The following is a 21420-nucleotide window of genomic DNA, read 5'->3' on the forward strand; positions in this document are numbered from 1 at the left end:
TTCCAAAAACCAATTCGTAAGGGGTCAATTTTGTTTCTGAATGAACTGTTGTATTATAGCCAAAACACCAAAAGGGAAGCCATCGGCTCCATTCTTCAGGATGATTATCAGTTTGGATCCTGAGGAAGGACTTTAAATTTTTATGAGTTACCTCAAGTGCTCCGATGGACTGATGATGGTAGGCTGTTGAGTTCAGTTTATTGATCTGTAGTAGTTTACATACCTCTTCGAATGTTGATGACATAAATTCCTTTCCCCTGTCTGTGGCTACGGCTTTCGGTACTCCGTATCTAAGGATAAAATTATTAACAAATACTCGTGCTACTTCTTGTGCTTGTTTCGTGACCAAGGGATAAGCTTCTGTATATTTAGTTAGTTCGCATTGTATTGTTAAGATGTATGAATATTTGTAATTATCGGTATCTAAAGGTCCTACAAGATCTAAATATATTTTTTCGAATGCTGTATTCGCTGTGGTGGTAATAACCATAGGTTCCCGTACTGGTAAAGAATGTTTTTGTCGTTGACATTTTTCACATCGTTTTATAAAATTTTTGACATCATTTTCTAACCCTTGCCAATAATAATATTTTCGTATATTATTTGACATCCTCCTTATACCTGCATGGCCACTGCTAGGTAGAAGGTGAAAGTCGTTAAGAATGACACGTCTGTCATCTTTACTCTCTACTCTTTGTACATTATTCAAGATACATATTCGTGGTCCGGACCGGTTTTTATGCCTTTTTATTTCTTCAACTAACTTTTTTATAAATATTTTATTATCTGCATTTTTTATTATACAAACTTCATCTATTTTTTCTTGTGCGCACATATTATCTAACTCCTTCACAAATTCGCATCGCGTTATCTGTGATACAGAGTTGGAGTATTTTATAAAAATTATCTTCTTATTTTTCACGTAACATAAAACTTTTGTCTCATTACTTATTATTCCCTCTTTTCTTATTTTTTCTAAACTACTATAGTCAATAAATCTGAGCTCTACTGATTCTTTTGATTTAATATGCGTACTCACGATTTTGGGCTGATCAGACCCTAAGTCTGTGGGTATCATATCAATCAATGAATCTTTACTTGCAATTTTCTTTGCTTGAGCTCGCGTCATGACATTCACTACACTGTCATGCATCTCTTTCAAATCATTCGATGTCACACAAATTCGAGACAATGCGTCTGCAGCCGCGTTGTCTGAACCTTTTACGTACTCTACTGTATATGTATATTCTTCTAAAGTTAATCTAAATTTCATAAGTCTACTTGACGGATCTTTCATATTAAAGAGGTATATTAAAGGCTTATGATCCGTTTTTATTTTAAAACATCGCCCATATAAGTAGGGACGGAAATATTTCACTCCCCAAACTATAGCTAAAAGCTCTTTTTCAATTACTGGATAATTTATTTCCGCTTTGTTCAAAGTTCTGCTAGCGAAAGCTATTGGTCTGCCATTTTTTTTGATAATATTGCCCCTATAGCATTTTTTGATGCATCAGTCTGTAGTGTAAACGTATTGTTTTCCGAAAAATCCGGATAATCAAGAACAGGTGGCGTTGTAATCAGTTCTCTTAACTTGTCGAAAGCTTTTTGGCAACTTGCGTTCCAAAGGAATGGAGTGTTCTTTTTTGATAATGCGTTTAATGGTTGTGCTATTTTGGCAAAGTTAGGTATGAACTTTCGATAATAATTTGTAAACGCTACAAATCTTTTCACTTCGTCTGTAGATTTTGGACATGGGTAATTTTTTACTGTATTTATTTTGTCTGGATCTGGTAGAATGCCTTCACTCGATATTGTATGACCTAAATAAAGAATTTCCTTTTTTAAAAATTCACATTTTTTGTGGATTGAGTTTTAAATTGACTTTTCTTAATCTGTCAAAAACATCTTGCAAATTTTTATTATGAATGTCTAAGTTTCGACCAAAAATTACTAAATCATCTAGATAAATCAGACATTTTTCATACTGCAATCCTGCTAACGCAATGTTCATCATACGAGAAAATGAACTTGGGCTCGTTTTAAGACCCATTGGCATTCTTGTCATCTGATATCTTCCTGAATCAAAAGCTGTTAATTTTCTACTGTTTTTATCTAATTCCACATTGTAATAACCTTGATATAAATCTAAGTGAGTAAAATAAATGCTGCCAGATAATGATTCTAAAATTTCGGTTATATCAGGTAATGGATATTTGTCGTCCTCGATACAATTATTTAATTTACGATAGTCGATTACTAAACGCCACTGTTTTTGACCATTTTTGTCTGCTTTTTTCGGAACTAGTAACACTGGGCTCGACCAATCACTTTTGCTAGGTTCAATGATGCCTTCACCAAGCATTTTATTAATCTGATTTCTTACTTCAGCTTTCTGACTAAAAGGTAACCTGTAGGGCTTTGTAAATACAGGATTGGTATTGGGTTTCAACGTTATTGTATGAGAATATACGTCAGTTGTCCGTAACGAATCACCTTTAAGATAAAATATATCGGCATATTTCGCGCAGACGGCTTCGATGGCCGTTCGCTCTTCTTCATTTAAATGGTTTAATTGTAACTGTGAAAAAACATTCTTTACCCTGTTAGCGTTGCTAGTGTTGCTTTCAAAACAACATAGGTTGTAATCAGATAGCTTATGAATTTTTGGTGCAATGTTTGGTAAAATTAAATCGCTCTCAGTCACGTTAAGTATCTTTACTGGTATTATTCCATTAATTGGGGTGGCCACCGTGCTTGCTAGAAATACACCTTCTTGTATTTCCGATGAACAGACTAAACTTCCTCTTTTAATTGTGTTTGTATATAATGTATTGATTCAGATCGTTTAGGGATAATAAACTTATTTTTACAGTCATTTGTAAAAGGTAAACTAATTGTCTGCATTTTCACAAGTAAAGTTAAGTTATTTTGCTCAAAATCTAATTTAGCTTTAAATCTGTTTAAAAAATCTCGTCCTAAAATTCCATTCGACTGAATAGGCAATGTTTTAAAAACATAAAATTTGTGACTAACTGTATGCTCTCCCAAATAAAGCGTAAGATAAACATATCCAATTGCTGAAACTTTACCACCAAGCCCATTTATAATTACATTCTCTTTATGGATTGGAATATTTTGTTCTAGAGCATGTTTATACTTCCATGCCGATATGGATGCGCCTGAATCTACTAGGAACGATAATGATTCATCACAGGTATGGGATGATGCAATATTTATGTAGCAATTACTGTTACCAACTAATAATTGATGCTCTGGTTTAATCACGAAAAAACCGATTTGAGGAATTTTCCTCTGGCGCATCCTGAGGTGGAGTTCCTGACTCGGTCATTAAATTCATGTTATGTGGTCTACGCGTGCCTTGATAACGCCTATTACTATTAACAAACGTACCTCTATTTGGGCGGCGTGGAGGTCTTTGGAATCCCGTAGAGGGCTGATTCGAACCCCGGTACTGACCTCCATGTCCTCGAGGTCTATAGGATGAAAACCTGTTGTTTCCTCGTGAGCCTCTAAAACCACTTCTGGAACGTGTGCTATTGGGATTAAAATAATTCCGCCTGTACATACCAAATATTTCGCCTGAGGTGGATGTTGTGGACACCTCCTCTTCCTGAGCTGCCTGTATTGCGTCTTTAAGGGAGCTATAATTTCTCGCTGAAATAATAGTGCTTAGCCTACGATTTCGTAAGCCATCGGCGAATCGTTTTATCGCGTATTTCTCATTTAAAGGTTTCAATATTTTATAACAATCCTTATTGCCGCTGGCTTGGGATATCGTAAGGTCAACAAATAATTCTGTAAGTTGTTTCCCAAAATCTGAAACTGATAACTCATTCTGTTTTAAATTTTGTAACTTGCTCTGAATAGCTGGAGCTGCCTTTTGGGGTAATAGCTCCGATCGCATATCTGTAATTAATTCTGTCACACTTGCATATTCGGTTTTTAGTTTTAACTTAGCAGCCTGAGACAATCTACTCTTTAATACAAAGTTAATTAAGCTTTGTTTACAATTCGCTTGTGTTAGTATTGAATCGTAATACTCAATATTGTCAATGAGCTGTTTTGTAACTGATTCTTCATTCGTCATATTAGGTAACAAGCTAAGAGCAGTCTTTAAGTCAAAGGTAGACATGGTTGCGTTTGACTCTGATTCGTTGTTTTCTAAACTTATATTTTTTACGTCAAGGTTACACAATTCCAATATTTCATAATATAAATTTACTATTCTCTCACAAACATTTTCTATTACGGGCACACAGTCAGCTTTTATGTTTCCTGCCTTAATTTCTTGATCAATTTTCTCTAATGAGCTTTGATATGTTTCATATATTTTATTTGCCTCACTAGACTTTGTTTCTAATATAGGTCCCGTTCTTCGACTAGGCCCTATTTTAATTAAATATACCCTTATGTCCTTTAATTGATTATATAATGATTCTAAGGTAATTGCCATAGATATGCATGAAACATAGACGCTGCTGTTTTATTATATTACTGGTTATATACCATGATTATATAACATAATTATTCATTAATTACATTAATTAATTTTTCGAGTTAAGTCCCTTACAAGTATCACTTACAGTTTTGTTTTGGAAGGTCCTTCTTACCGAAAATGTCTTTATATTATACCGCGGAATCACTATCACTTTCCGAACTATTCACTGTATTCACTGTTGTTGCTCATAAAATGTCGCGTATGATGGCATGTTTTCCGTAATTTTTGATTATGTAAAGATGTTTGATGTAGAATTTTTTCTTCTATACGACCTCTGAATACACCCTCGGTTGCGCAGTGGGCATAGGTGTCTGCCCCTGGACGATGGTGGCTGGCTGCCGGAAAAACGATCTTCTCAACGTATGTCGATTTATCTCAGCTGATATCCACTTATGATGACATTTCTTGTACATTCGATAAATGATGTAGCATAGCCCCAAAATGATTACCAATGAAATAAACGATAGCATAGTACTTGTAGCCGAAATGTGGTATTTCAATTGTTGTAGGGATGCTTGATTGTCACCTCCCGCTGCGTTCTGTACTACGACAGTTTCTTCTGTTTTTGATTGTTGCTGGCCCATTTTACTGATTCCAATACTCGCTTTTCTACACACACGTCCAACTCAAAGTCAGTATATGATTGCACTCGACACATTTTTAACCCCCGACGAAAAAGAGGGGTGTTATAAGTTTGACCGCTATGTGTGTCTGTGTGTCTGTGTGTCTGTGTGTCTGTGTGTCTGTCTGTGGCACCGTAGCTCTTAAACGGGTGGACCGATTTGAATGCGGTTTTTTTTATTTGAAAGCTGGTTTCTAGCGATGGATCTTAGACATGATTTATCAAAATCGGTTCAGCCGTTTCAAGATCATCAGATCTTTTGTTCGCTGCGGTAGGAATCTTAGACGCATAATGGATATTTACTTTACTTTCAAACATATTTGGGACCTATAATTTGAAGCACCCATGTATGCTATATAGCTACGCAAGATTATGGAATCTCGGCCTGATGCTGCAGCCAGGATATCCAGAACACTAGTAGGTACACTCTTAATAAAACTATAGCAGATATATCGTGTTTGGGTTCGTTTTGATCAGTATTTGATTCTACAAACAATTCAATGGTGGCAACAGGATGAGCTGATGCTGCAGCCAGGATATCCAGCACAATAGTATACTCTATAAAAAATAATAGCACATATGTCGTGTTTGGATTCGTTTTGATCAGTAATTGATTCTACATACAATGCAGTGGTGGCAACACGACGAGCTGATGCTGCAGCCAGGATATTCAGCACACCAGTATACTCTTGAAAAAATAATAGCAGATATGTCGTGTTTGGATTTGTTTTGATCAGTAATTGATTCTACATACAATGCAGTGGTGGCAATACGACGAGCTGATGTTACAGCCAGGATATCCAGCACACCAGTATACTCTTGAAAAAATAATAGCAGATATGTCGTGTTTGATTCCTTTTGATCAGTATTTGATTCTACATACAATGCAATGGTGGCAACAAGATGAGCTGATGCTGCAGCCAGGATAACCAACACACTAGTACAGTTTAAAAAGATATACTTATATCAAAGTTTAAAAACATAAAATAAAAACTTAAATTTAAAATTTAAAAAACCCCGACTTAAAAAACGCCAGCAAAAATATAATAAACACGCCCGAAAAAACGCTGCTTGAAAAGACAATTAAAAAGTAAAAAATAATTATGCGCTACCTAGCTGTTGCCCGCGACTTCACCTGCGAAGAATTCGTTTATCTCTATCCGCGGGGACTATGCTGATTGCCCGCAAAATTAGCCTAAGTTAATTTAGTATAAAGTATCTAGTAATATTTTTTTATCTAAGCGTTGTCGGTGTCGGGGACCGCTAAGGTTAACATGAAACTAAATATGTGTATTTTTAAAGTATTAACCTTAGCGGTCCCCCGACACCGACAACGCTTAGATAAAAAAATATTACTAGATACTTTATACTAAATTAACTTAGGCTAATTTTGCGGGCAATCAGCATAGTCCCCGCGGGATAGAGATAAACGAATTCTTCGCAGGTGAAGTCGCGGGCAACAGCTAGGTAGCGCATAATTATTTTTTACTTTTTAATTGTCTTTTCAAGCAGCGTTTTTTTTCGGGCGTGTTTATTATTATTTTTGCTGGCGTTTTTTAAGTCGGGGGTTTTTTAAATTTTAAATTTAAGTTTTTTGTTTGTCATAGTTCGTACGAAAGTCACTTAGCAATAGTCTTCAAATGGCAACGGTTTTGCGTTTCAACTGCGCGCGGCGTAGCGCCTTTTACGGAAGATGCACTTAGAACAAAGAAAATACAGGAATGCTACTGTTAGAGCAAATCCTGATTAAATGTGTCCAATTTTTCCTGGATTCGTTGTAGCGTTCGGGAATTATCGATTGCGGCCATTTCGTTATAAAAAAATTTTTTTTCACAATTCACTCGCGATCATTATGCAACTGAGATGTCGCATCGGCGCGCCCGGTGCGCTGAGCTGGCAGGGTCGCCATGTATGGTTGTACGTCGGGAGAGGAATGAAACACTCGAGTTCTGGTTATAGACTGGATCTATTGATGAGTAAATGCGATTATATATAAGGTGCTAGGTACATAGGTCTTACCACTACAGGAACCTTAATGCACTTTTGCCGTAGGATGTTCACATTCCGTACATTTTCACTGCACCATCAACAATTCACTTAGCAAGAAGTCAGATATTCCAATTTTTGAACTTAAACCAAAGGAAAAACTGAAGAGTTCGATCAATTTTATTGTCAAGAGGTTCCGCATACAAGCAGCTAGTAAAAATAATTTATAGGCATTCTTTTATAGCCGGCCGCGATGTTCCCGATAGCAGTTATCGGCAAATCCCATCACACGATCTCCTCGTTTATATTATTATTCTAACCTTTTTACCACAGTGTAAATTAGTATCTGATCTACGAACAACGCGCAGATTTATCAGCCGGAGATGTCCATTGTTGAACAAAGGCTTCATGCTTAGTCCTTGTATCGGTTGCTCGCAACTGCAGGGCTACTACGAAACTCGAAACTCGTAGTTCGTGTCGTGCGGTCCCTCTGACACAAATACTATTTAATACGAGAGCGAGAGGGATGGTAGTTTCGAGTTTCGAGTTTCGTAGTAGCCCTGCTGTCGTGGTATCGTCAGTCCACCTAGTAGGAGGCTTGCCAACGCTTCGTCTTCTAGTGGTTGCCACGCAAGAACCATCCTCCCCCTACGGTTATTTAAGTAAAATTTCATGTGACAAGTACCAAAAAGGAACAAAATTGCTACGAGTTTAACACCACTAACGTTGCTCAGTGTTAGTTAAAGTCCTCTATTGTATTGAGTAACAAGCACTACTAGCGCTTGCTGTCCGTATGCATTCTATAAATATAATTCTCTGTCAGTCACCTATAAATTTCAAATAATACGGTATACTACGACAGGTAGTATGTCCTAAATTATCCGTAAGAGCGACCGAGCATATCATGAAAGTGCAAATTTGATAATTTATTAAATAAATAAGTTATCAAATTTGTCTATAAATTTTGTAGACCGCTTACTTGATTTATACTATGGTAACAGAGAACATTATATCCTCATGTTATGTAATGTAATTCGCTATGATTATTTATCGGGCATAATTATGAATTTCATAATAGGTTCTTAAAATATAGAACGAGACAACAATATCATTTTCTGCAAGGAAGTTCAACAGTGGATCAAAATTCAGTTGATTTGAAAGTACCTACCTATTGACATTCTCAAAGAGTTGATAGTCGATACGTAGAAAATGTGACGTTAGCCCAACCGTTTGAGCAATAGCAATGGAACATTACCCGCGCAAATTGAGCACACCTGCAGTTTGCGTCGGTGCAAGCATGCGATTTGCTCCGGAATTCCAGGAGTGGCTCGGCTCCAAACTCAAAATGGCAATTTGCACAAACAGGTACGAATTATAATACCGAAAATTTATAAAAAGGCGAGCGTTTCAACCGCTTATTTTCGTAGGTAGTGACATGTTTTATGAATGGGCTGTAGAATGTGATGATACTTTCGATTATTTTTCTAACATCCTGTACTACTACTAGATAACAATACAATACAAAGACTCTTTATTGTACACCAGAAATAGTAAGCGATACACCCCCACCCTAAACTGAAAAGTATAACAGAATCTTGTACCATGTTAAATTAATAAAAATGTGGCCCACGAAGATCATGCGGAATAATAATAATAATAATGACTAAAAAGCAGGTGGTAGGACCTTGTGCAAGGTCCGCCCGGATTGCTACCACCATCTTGCTCGCTAATCCTGCCGTGAATCAGCAGTGCTTGCACTGTTGTGTTTCGGCGTAGAAAGTAAGAGCCGGTGAAATTACTGGCACTTGAGGCATCCCATCTTAGGCCTCTAAGTTGGCAACGCATCTGCAATGCCCCTGGTGTTGCAGATGTTTATGGGCGGTGGTGATCTCTTACCATCAGGAGACCCACTTGCTCGTTTCCATCCAGTCGATCATCACTACTTTTAAAAAATCTTATAGGTACCTCAAGATCGATAATTTTTCTGAGTGAACTTTATGGACATTATTTCAAGGGTCATTTCCAGCAAAATTGCATAGTGCAAAGTCGCGGGCAGCAGTTAGTATTCCATAAATATTAGCACATTACAACACGTGCTGATCTTGGTATGTATACCTATTTAGGTTTAGAACGGCACCTGTTTACGTTTAATTTTAACCTGGCATTCCTCCACGCTGTACATTTTACAAAACACCTTTATTTTTAGAGCCAACAAGAAAGTAATCTAGTGAAAACGGAACACCAACTTGCAGGAAATAGGGTTTGAAAATACAGGGAAATTGCGAGGAAAACCTAGGTAAGGGTCAAGACACAGTAAAGTTTTTTTACTCCGCTTTTGATTACTAAACGGTACTCTAACAAAGTGTAAGGCTTGGTTGCATTCCTTGTTAGCATTTCTCGTTGCAATCTTTTCAAGAAAGTTCGTATTTAGTGTGGCTTTTACTTATGTAGCTCCGTAGCATTGTTAAATATTTATTAATAACTATATAACCTGTTGCCCGCGACTCTGTCCGCGCAGAATTCGTTTATTCGCTATTTTCTGGGATAAAAACTGTCCTATGTCCTTCCTGGGGACTCAAACTATCTGTATACCGAACGAATTTCATATAAATCGGTTCAGCGGTTTAGACGTGATGATGTAACAAACAAACAGACTTACAAGCTTTCGCATATATAATATAAAAGAGATGACTTGGCTGTGTAATGCTTTTTTAATGTTTTTCATTTGGTTTGTAGAGGGCGGGGGGGCTTATTTTAACGGAGAATTTTCACTGTGTGTTATTGATTTTTCAACTGTATAAATGCATAAGTTTGTAAGTGTGTATATGTGCGTCTGCCTGTGTTTATTACTATTACAAACAAAAAGGGCTAGACCGATTTGGGTGCAATTTTGTATGTAGATTGCTGGATTTCGTGAATAACATTATTATTGTAGACATTTTTTTATTCCGATGATCTCATAGGATTCGGAATTTGGGACGTTATGTGAGTTTAAGCTATTTTTATTTATCAGAGTTCTAGAGGACCTAACTCCCTAGTCTTCTTAGATTCTTTCGATTTTAGTTTTAATGTAATATTTTTGTAAGGCAGTCGGTTTTTAGGGTTCCGTAGTCAACTAGGAATCCTTATAATTTCGCCATGTCTGTCCGTCTGTTTGTCTGTCCGCGGCTAAGCTCTTAGACCGTTAGAACTAGAAAGCTGTAATTTGGCATGAATATACATATCAGTCTCACCGACAAAGTGGTGAAAAAAAAAATTAGGGTACCTCCCATAGACGTAAAGTGGTGGTGATTTTTTTTTTCCCCTCTAAAATTTAAACTGTTGGGTTGGAAAATTTGGAAAATTATAACGGCTAAGATTACTTCAGAATTATTGGTAGTTTAAGAGTAAACAAGGAGCCTAAGGTATAAAATATACCTAAACTTGGAAGATTCCGTACACAATACAGTTTTTTTTTATACTTTTTTCCCACCCTTGGGGTGTTTTTTTTTCCAATGTATATAATACCAACTTCAAGGTATACCCTATCTAATAAAAAAAAATTATGAAAATCAGACTACTCTGTAAAAAGTTATGCCTGGTCATACAGTACAATCAGCGACTGAACAATCAATCATCCCCTGTTTTCCTACCTTTAGGGTAGGAATATTTTTTCCAAATTTAAAGGGGACCACTCTCGCTTTTCAATAAAAAAAGAATCATCAAAATCGGACCACTGTAAAAAGTTATGCGTGGTCATACATAAAAAAATATACATATACGCGTCGACTTGAGAACCTCCTCCGTTTTTTTCGTCGGTTAAAAATACCGGTCAATTGTGTGTCGGATCTGTACACAAAATGCGTTGAAATCTCGTATTCCTTTACTTGCCCGAATTTCACTTGTCTTACCAACATTTGCGGTAAAATAAACCCCCTTGCAAAAAAATAGGGCACCTATTTCAGAATTTTTTTATTTGTTTTTCAGATTTTTAGGCATTGAAGCTTAGAAAGTACGAGTAAGCTTTCATGCACATAAAATACAAAAATCATAGGTGCCCTTTTTTTTGCAAGGGGGTTTATATAGAATCGTCCTGTTTTCAGATTTTTTTAAACGTCATCTTATAGAATGCAGTAGGTTAGGTAGGTTAGGTTAGTTTAATATCAAGTCTAAAGAAAATATTATTCGGGCAAACGATAGAGAACCTTGAAATCGATTGCATTAGAGTGTACTGTTTAAGTAATAAGTACCACATTAATTGTTATTGTATTTTAGATGTGTTCGTGTTTTTTTAATTCCCTTTTTTACTATGCGATATGAAAATTACAAATGCAGCATTAAACCAATTAAATATTTTTGCCAAATTGAAATGGTACAGTCAAAGAAACTAAATCACGTACCAGGGTTGCACCTTTTTAACCGACTTCAAAAAAGGAGGAGGTTCTATGTTCCAATGTTTGTATTTTTTTTAAAGTATGTTCGCCGATTACTCAGTCAATTGGACCGATTTTCAAAATTCTTTTTTTATTCGAAAGGGTACTCTTCTGAGGTGGTCCCATTGTCACCAAGTCAAGATCTGATGATGGGATCCTAGGGAAATCGAGGGCAAACTGGACCTGATGAAGAAGACCGTAGGTGACCAATGGAACTCGTCAAAGCTAAGTAAAGCTCGCTCGTCTATAAACGATCATTATTAATATACCTAGATAAGCGACTATGAAGGAGCTTTAAGTTAATGATTCTTTAGAACTGATCTGATGCTGAAGCCGGAAGGTAGGCAACGGAACTCTGTTATAAAACAAAGTAACTAAGCCGTGTTTGGGCTTCATGGAATCGTTGTGAGATGTAGGTACTTTGGCTACGAAACTAAAAAGTGAGAAATAAAGAAAAATTTTAACAAAAAAGTAAAACCGACTCCAAAAAAATATTAAAAAATGGAACCGACTACAAAATCCTTGAAATATTTTACTAGCACTAGGTACCTACTAGCTCAAAGTCGGTGACTCAGCACGACCCAGCAGGATGGATTGAAACCCATAGTATGTAGGTGAGGTAGACGACTATATTGTCCCATTCCTGCTAGCTCGTGCTGATGCTGAGTCACCGACTTCGAGCTAGTAGGTACCTAGTGCTAGTAAAATATTTTCAAGTCGGTTCCATTTTTTGTTATTTTTTTGGAGTCGTTTTTACTTTTTTGTTAATCATAAACAATTTCGCTATGATTTCTTAAGAAAATGCATGGGATATCAACATGAAATTAATAGCACAAAGGTTGCATCCTGGTACATGGTTAAGTGTCCTTGACGTACATACAATTTAAATTTTTGTCAGTTTGATTTTGTTCTAAAAACGGCAAAGTGCTACTGACAAGTAGGTAAAAAATATGAGCGTAGAGTTAGTAGTAGTAGTAAATTAAGTAGAAGTACTGACTTAGCAATGAATATTTTTAGAAATTATTCAGGTATTAAGTTAATAAATATGTAAGTAGGTATATACATATAATAAAGTTATTAAAAATAAAATAAGTACTGTTTTCAGTATATTAATCAACCACAACAAGTGGCAAAACAAATGGGTTGTAGAATTGTAGTCCGAGAGTTGATCACTGTCTCAGTAATTGCCATATTTCATATTTATGTCGTAAACAGTAGAGGTGACAACAGGGTGTCATTTATTAGGCATTACCATTTCTAGCAGTGGGACATTCACTTTATTAGTTTATTAGTTCTCTCTGATGCCTTTTATCAGTATACTAGTACAAATTGATTATACAAACATCTCGTTCTGTTGACTAACTAAACTATATACAACAAGAACCCTAAAAACCCTCGGACCCTTTAAATAATTTAAACTGCACCAACCTTCAAGCACTTATGACTGGAGTAGGCAACACCATGCTTTCCCTCTATCAAAATTCATTTCAAGATTCCCGATTATGTGACGGTATTGGTGTCATTATTATGACTAAATTAATATAGTTTAAAAAAAGATTATTATTATTACTTATATTATTTATCAAATAGACTCAGAGATACCACAGGAGAACGCAGAGCTGACAGTTTCCTCTCTCAACGTATCAGAGTCATACGATCCAGCAGAGAAATGCTGCCAGCATCTTATAATACCATGCCGCAGGTCCATTTTTAGATTTATTATAGTTTTCGCTTATTTATTGTAAACTACCGTTTATATTATTCTATCAATAAAAATGATACTTACTTATTTAATTTTATTTAAAAATACGTTCTAATGAAAACTGCCACATCATCAGGCCCTGTATACTAATTTTGATCGAGCTTCGACTTCTGGCCGGAGGGTCTGGTCTTGCGCCGCTTTATAGAAGGGAAGGGAGGATGAAAACGCAATATATGTTTATAGGTATTTTATAATTCTTATATTTGTAATTGCGGAATACCACAATAAGAAGGAGGTGAAAATCAACGACCCGCGCAGGCGACTGAGGATATAGGTTAAGGTATACCGTAGGCTAGGCGACAGACTAGACTAATAAGCCGTGGTGGCCGAGTCTGGTTTCACCTATTGCTAGTCGTGGGTTCAAACCTCGGCTCGCACCTCTGAGTTTTTCGAAATTCATGTGCGGAAATACATTTTAAATTTACTACGAGCTTTGCGGTGAAGGAAAACATCGTGAAGAAACTAGCACAAACCTGCGAAGCAATTCAATGGTGAAGTTTGCAATCCGCACTGGCTCTTGTTCTGAGAGGCGGCCTGTGCCCAGCAGTGGAACGTATATAGGCTGGGATGGATGGACAGGCTAGCAACCTGTCACTATTGTACCGTTTTTGTCAAACTTAAAACCTAAAATTGCTAAAATTGGTTTCGAAGCGGTAAAGTTTCGTGTGCTCTGCCTACCCTATTTGGGAATACAGGCGTGATGTTTGTGTGTGTGTGAAAAACAAGATCATGGGCCAAGTAAAAAAAAGTAAAGTGTGACTTAGTCTTGCGCAACGAAGGTTCCATACAATTTTATAGACGTGACATTAATATAGGACTATAAATAGCAGAATGCACGCAGTTTGAAGCTATATTATTATTTTATATTATTTTGCGAGTATATTATTTTTGGGACTCCTCTTATTTTTAATTCGATTTTAATCATTGGTTTTGTATTGACAATACGTATAAATTTCTTTATTAAGTACAATCCAGTGTCAGACAGACAGATAGTTGAACAGTGAAGCGACTTTGTTGGAGTTCCGTTTGTCGTTCATCAGGTACAAAACACTAAAAAGTAGAAAGATATAGTAAAGGCAGCTCCTATCACATTCGATTTGTGCCACTAACCTAACGCTTTAGCAAAACCCGTAATATCAAACTTCGATAGTAATTCCCTGGTCATTTGATTCCCGTAGGTTTTGGTACGATGAAAGCAATTACGTAAGTTGGGTATTGGCTAGCGTGGCATGAAATTTCGGTCGGCACGGCCGGACTCAAGTTTAAATTGAAATGTACTGATGGATGGAATTGTTTCATAATATAAATTTCAATTTATTGGACGTTCTGATACGGCCCTTCCATGATGTTTTATTTTACAATAGTGATGGATTGGCTTCGTGGTTTTTTTTGTAATAATTAGAAGTGTCCAGTAAAGTCACATATGGGAACATTATTTCACGGAAGTCAATTGTTTATCTTCTTAGTGTATTATAATTATTATGTACGTGTGTTTGTCACCAAACTCTTCCTAAACGGCTTGACCGATTTATATGAAATTTTGTCTGTATATTCCAATAGTTTCCTGGATAATTTGAGAATAAAATTGGACCCACTAGGTGGCGCTGCTGTCAGTATGTTATCATATTTAATGTAGTGCTGCTTTTTCGGGCAGGACAACGTCTGCCGGATCCCCTAGTTAATTAATAAACGTCTTGGTCGGTTTTCTTTAAGTACCTATTGCCTCTATATGGTCTCCATGCAGAGGATCATGAGTTCAAACCTGGGCTCACATCAAAAACTTTTTCCAAATTCATGTGCATAATTACAACTGAAATTTATCACGAGCAGTGAAGGAAAACGTCGAGAGGAAAACTAGAGAAACCTGCAAATCAATTCAATTAAGTGTGTTAAGTTTCCGATCTGCATTGGGCCCGCGTGGAAGCTACGACTGTCTACGACTTGAGCCCTCTCATTATGAGGTCTACTGTGCCTAGTGGAACGTATAAAAGAACTGGGACAGTGATGATGATGATGACATCTATAGGTGAAAGAAAAATAAACAGCTAGACACACGAAAGCCCCGCATTCGATCAATCCGGTACAAAGAGAGTATTGTCATACTCGACTCACAAAGAGCCTTCCCAGCTGCAAGGTGCACCTTATTACACGTCACACTTTCTTCCCGGGCACCTAAAGTTGTCTCTGGATGTGGTTTCTTACATTCCGTAACGATTAAACGCATTAGTCTTTTAAAAAATTCGAAAAGTCTAAACAAAAGCCGTCAAAGACCCGACTGCGTAAAAAGAACCTTTTTACAAAAACTAAAAAAGGAAAAAGTAAACCTACCTACCTAGTAAGTATCTAGTATAGAACTCTGTAGTAAAAGTGTTAAACTTTACTCAACAGTGAAGTCGAGACCGACTCAAAATCGTGACCTGCTTAAAAATTCCCACTTAAATATTGTCTCTCTACTGGTTCTACTTTGCTAGACTTATTTTTTTACACCTTTTAATTTATTAAGTGAAATTAATATTATGTGCACAGTGAAAATTGCTGAAGAACTATAAAAATCATAGTTTTCTTATTATGGTTGACCTATAGCCTCGTGGACCTTCGCGTGCTTTATAAAGGACCAATTAACACAAAGAATAACAGCCGAACGTACTTCATAAAGTAAAAATAGTTCACTGAAAAATTAATCTTAAGAAAATAACAAAGCTGATGAACCACGTCTAGGGCGTAACTAAAAAAGTCTGTTAAAAAGGTCAGGTCCAGGAAGATAGATAACCTCTCAAGCAGAGAATCATGGGTTTGAATGTCGAGTTTTACTATGAGCTTTTGAAGCAAGACATCGCCAGGAAATTTACATACACCTGCGAAGCAAATTCAATAGTGTGCGCATTGAGTTCCGATGGGCATTACAACCGAAGCCCTTTAAGAGGAGCCCAGTTCCCTACAGTTAGATGTTTTTAAAATGGAGATGAGATAAAATGAAGATGCTGAGTCTATACCAATGCAACAATTTATATAACTACTGATCAATAAAGAAATCCATACTAATATTATACATGCGAAAGTGTGTAATTTTGTATGTTTGTCCGACTTTCACGTCGAAACGGAGCGACGGATCGACGTGATTTTTGGCATAGAGATAGTTTATGGGCCATAGAGTGACATAGGCTACTTTTTTATCCGGAAAATGTACAGTTTCGAGGGAACAGCGCGCGATAACCGAATTGCACGCGAGCGAAGTCGCTCGCATGCAAAAGCTAGTTAAAAATATATCTGACACTTTTCACTGGACAGAAGTGCCTGGCAGACGCCGGCCGGTTGAAGGTGGTCTTTAACCCTATATTTACGTGAGAGTAGGACAAAACGCCATAATATACCAGTGATCAACTGCTGGTATGATTCTTTGTTGGTACTCTATGGCGTAATTTTGATCAAAAGAGCCCCGGGTGGCTATATCTAACAACAAATCTCATTAAACTTTAGGGTGCTTATCGGCCTATAGTTGTCCCAATGGTACTTGATAATGTAGGTACACTTGCAATCAGATCCGTAATATAGGGTGCTCATGTATTCCTTCCTTTATTTATTTCTAAACAATACCCTAATTCTCTAAGCCACATTCAGTTCGCATAAGTCCACTGCCAAGCCTTTCTTCAATCTGGCGCGAAAATCTACTCTTTTCTATTCCGCTGAGTGTTCGCCGCAAACTCCCTGGCCGCGGGAGTAGGGTCACCACGTGAAAATTTTTAAAAGTTTGAAAATAATAGACCACCGCACAAACTATAGTAATCTGTGACGAACGTGCCAAACTGTTACAAAGTGCAGACAAATTAAACTATCTTTCTGTTCAAGTGCATATAAACTCAATATAAATACGCGAGAAGAGCGAGGAAGAGTGGCGGAAGAGCGGCGATTCCAATCCGAACCAAGAGGGGCTACTTCGAAACTTTAAAATCGAAGTTCGTATCGCACCGTCCCTTTCACTCGCGTATTTAAATGACATAGGCGTCAGCGGACGGCAACATACGAAGTTCGAGTTTTGCACTTCGGAGTTTAGGTCGTAGTGTGCTCGGCCGAGGAGGTACAAATTTCACTCACCATTTAAGCTCACCACTTTGAAAAACAAATTAAATTTCATGAATTCATTTTTGTTTGCTTACAGTTTATTTCAAAAGAATGGGTTCGTTAAGATTCTTACGAATATAAGAAACCTATGGGTGTGACCGGCGGCAAAGCTATAGAAATAAGACGATATTAAATAAAAAAGAAAAATAAAAGAATAATAGTTAAGGATCTAAAAATATAATAAGCCAAACTAACCGTGACTGATGCTAAGTCTGTGTACATGTCGGCGGCCAATCGTAAAATCCGCCAGATCACGAAATTCCTAGGCATATCGTGAAATGCTGCCATTTCATGATATGCCTAAAAGTTGGCCAGACATATCATTATGTGCCTGAGAAACAACACGGCAGATCGATTAGAGCAACGCATTCGTCGATATTCCTAGCTCATCGTGATTTGCCGAAAAAGAGAAAAATGTAGGCACGAAGTGGTTAGTGTGAATTGTGACTATAACGCACGAGCCGAACGAGCGAAGCGAGCGTGCCGCGCAGCGGCCCGGGCGTAGTGCCAGAACCGATATGGCGGCGTTTCATGATATGCCTAGGAATTTCATGATCTGCCTAAACTGGCCAAATCATGAAATTACGGCGTTTTATGATATGCCTAGGAATTTCATGATTTACATAAACGTCACTAGGCAAATCGTTAAACGGTAAGCTTTGAGAGATATGGCGGATGCCCCTAAGCCAATTCATGAAATGGCGGCATTGCCATGCCTAGGAATTTTATGATCTGGCGGATTTTACGATCGGCCGCCGACATACACACCGATTGTACCGCGTAGAGTGTCGTAAACTACTTATTTATTTATTTATTTATTTAAGCGTCAAGGACCGAAATATCTGAACATTTCCGGACAAATCCGAAAGATGGTAACCTTACGCGGGAGGCACGTATTCGTCGCCTTTCACGAACTTGCTCTCGATCGATGCGTATGTTCCTACTAGGCTTAGAGTCACACTTTTTTTTCTATTCACCAATAGAACGGGCTTTCATCCCATACAAGATAATATTAGTTTCAATTCAATACTCGTCTGACATCGCAAGTATCCTATTAATATTGTAAATGCTGTGTGTGTTTCCGTCTATGTGTAGATTTGTGAGTCCTTGCCGCCAAAACTGGTAGATGGATTTGAATGAAGTTTAGTTTGTAGATAGCTGGAGGTCTGGAATGTAAAACATTGTCGACCTATTATTCCGATCCTTTCATAATCTTAAATTTCGCGCGGGTGTTCGTCACCCTACTATTTTTACGTTGTACGCATTGTGGAACCATTTTAGAAGGTTACTGATATAGAGATAAAACGCTAGTATTTTCAGACTTATGCCATAAGTGCCATTTATTTAGAAAATTGCAAGCTACTAGAACATCCAAAAAATCCTATAGGGAGAGGAGAAATTTACAACAAGACAACAACTTTACAGGTTAGGATAGCATAGCGTTTTTTTTGTGGCAAATACTGAAATTTACTTTAGAATAATACTAGCTGTTGCTCCTAGAATTCTTTTATCGCTATCCCCCGGGAACTGTGCAATATTCCGGAAAGAGACTATCATAATAATATTTCCTTCCCAGGACTTAAACTATCCATATATTGAATTTCATCTAAATCAGTTTAGTGGCTTAGGTGTAAAAAGGTAACAAACAATCAAACAGACTTACGAACTTTTGAATTTATAATATTAGTGGTATTACATAATCTTTAAGACGGTAAAGATGAATTATTTCTTTTACACAATAAAATGTGTTTACTGTTTAATGTACCAAAGATTCCCTTTACTTATCTCTCGTACGTTAATAAACGCACAAACCGGAACAAAATAGGGTCCGGGTTGAGTACTGTTTACTTATTTATCATTAATTATATCGTGGTTTACTTTAGCCCAAAATATGGCTAAATTCTACTTGATATTATAACAAACGCCCGCGCATAATCACAAACTTTATATAATAATAGTTGCTACGTCTCGACTCGATGCTCACGTTGAACAGTCTCTATATTCACCTATCAGCGGAAATTAGTAGTCTTGAACTCTGCTAGATAATATTAAATTTAATATTTTTTTTTATGATAGATACATACTTCAAACAAACAAAAACTCTAAAACTCTGCGGAGTTGAACAGTTGGGCAAAATGAAAAAAAAAAAACGCGTGCCGCTGGGCCGCTTGTAGGATCATAGTTCTACCTAACACTACTCCTTGCTTTACTCGTCTTCGTGCCTAACGGAGACCTTAGGATAATTAGGGGCCTAACGTAAATTTAGTGTAGTATGTAATTTCAATAATGTTTTTGTACATAAAAGTGCGGAGTGGGAATTTTACACACACTACAAAGTAATCAAACTAAAATATATTCTTCAGTTAGTCTGTGAAACAAACTTGCTTTCTTCTGACGGAGAACCCGAGTAACTTCTGTGTACCCGCATTTAACTTGAAGTTATGGGGGGCAATAGGAGCCCGCACTCATTGCATTTTAAAGTTAAAATAAACCTACGTTAAAATTTTAACAAAGGAGTTAGGATGGCTTTGTATAGGTGTAAAAGTTTTCTTTACCCTTATTACGGTAGATACAGTCGAGTCAAAGATTAATTTACTCTTAACTATGTTACTTTTAAGCCGTGGGGGCCTAGTGGTTTGAGCTATTGCCTCTTAAGCAGAGAATCGTGGGTTTCTCTTTCAGATTTTTTGTTGAGAAATTACATTCGGGATTTATTACGAGCTTTACGGTGAAGGAAAACATCGTCAGGACACTGGAAACACCGACGAAGAAATATAATTGTGTGTGTGAAGTTCCCCATCCGCATTGGGCCTACATGAAAACTACGGCTCAAGCTTTGTATAAGCAAGGAAGCCTGTGTGCTGCAGTGGAACGAATAGAGGCTGTGATGATGATGAAGGTGATGATTATAACTTTTTCTAAAATCGATTTGACTATAAATGACATACTAACCAACCGTCTGCTTTTTAACGATTTTCTATGCAAAAAACTGCATGCAATTTTTATCGTAGTTTGTATTTTAACCCTTATTTTGCTTAGAGAGTAGTTTTTTAACCGGAAAAAATTCTGTAATATAAAAAACGAACGAAGCAAATTGCAATTATCCCTGCCAAGCTGTGAATTGAGTAATATTGGTATTGGGAGCTTTATTATTGTTTTTTTCCTTAAAAATACTGCAATTCCATTTAAAATATTCGCAGAAAATTTAATATATATTATTCGATTTAAATCGTGACTTTGTTCTTTATGAAATTCCAGACAGTGCTATGAGGTTTGTATAACATTTTCATTCCGAATCAAATAATAGGTATATGATAGATAAAAACCTTATGTAATTTTTTTAGCAGCAACTTTATTTAGAAAATGATTTTATCGCAGTTTCCCGCAAGGCTGTCTGCATCCACGGAATTTTTCACATTTTTTGAAATAAAAGCAGTTTATATGCTAATCAAAAATATTGTACAGATTACACTAAATAAAATGCTTTCCTGAATCTGATCACTACTTCTCTCTGTGGAACCATCTGGAACTAAAGAGATTTAGTTTACCTGTCCCGTTGTCTGTCTGTAATCAAATCTTCTCGATCAAGATTTTCTCGATCTTTTCGATGAGAGCGAAACAAGATGTCGCGCATAGCTGCTGCTGCTCAAGTAGCGTAGTAGAAAATAGCAACCTGAGATATATAGCATAAGAGAAATTCGTGTCTGTACTCTCTGTCCAGTGGTCGTGTATAGGGGTATGGCACGCAGCACGGAATGCTGAGGACCTGGTTCGATTTCCAGCGCTGGTCTCTTTTCTGGTTTTTCTGGTCTCAGTTTGTATTTTCGATATGGTTTTACGGGGATGACCGTATAAAAGTAATAAATTTGGAGTTGAAATAAAAAAAATACAGCAAAAAAAACGCCTGAAAAAAAGACAACTAAAAAGTAAAAATCATTCATATGAATCAGACTATATGACTGAATTATTTTCCGATTTAGGTACCCGTTTTATAAAT

At 36.9% G+C, this 21420-nt stretch overlaps 1 protein-coding gene and 1 long non-coding RNA gene across 2 annotated transcripts in view; one reads left to right on the forward strand and one right to left on the reverse strand.

The window, feature by feature from the left end:
- LOC141434775 (uncharacterized) overlaps nt 1–21420 on the forward strand; it is a 113664-nt gene that overhangs the window by 20598 nt on the left and 71646 nt on the right. The gene's annotated exons all lie outside the window — the stretch shown is intronic.
- LOC141434897 (uncharacterized) lies at nt 25–4807 on the reverse strand. Its single transcript, XM_074097384.1, has 2 exons — nt 3415–4807; nt 25–119 (listed from the first exon to the last, which is right to left on the reverse strand). The coding sequence occupies exons 1-2, from the start codon at nt 4475–4477 to the stop codon at nt 25–27; spliced, it is 1158 nt and encodes a 385-aa protein (XP_073953485.1). The 5' UTR covers nt 4478–4807.

Source organism: Choristoneura fumiferana, chromosome 14, assembly GCF_025370935.1.
Source record: "Choristoneura fumiferana chromosome 14, NRCan_CFum_1, whole genome shotgun sequence".
Taxonomy (NCBI): Eukaryota; Metazoa; Arthropoda; class Insecta; order Lepidoptera; family Tortricidae; genus Choristoneura; species Choristoneura fumiferana.

Bases quoted from the DNA above. Each gene is read 5' to 3' on its own strand.
- LOC141434897 (XM_074097384.1), bottom strand. From the start codon at position 4,477: ATGGCAATTACCTTAGAATCATTATATAATCAATTAAAGGACATAAGG. The intron at 120-3,414 runs GTACGTTTGTTA...GTCCTTCCTCAG, and splicing joins TCCACGCCGCCCAAATAGAG to GATCCAAACTGATAATCATC.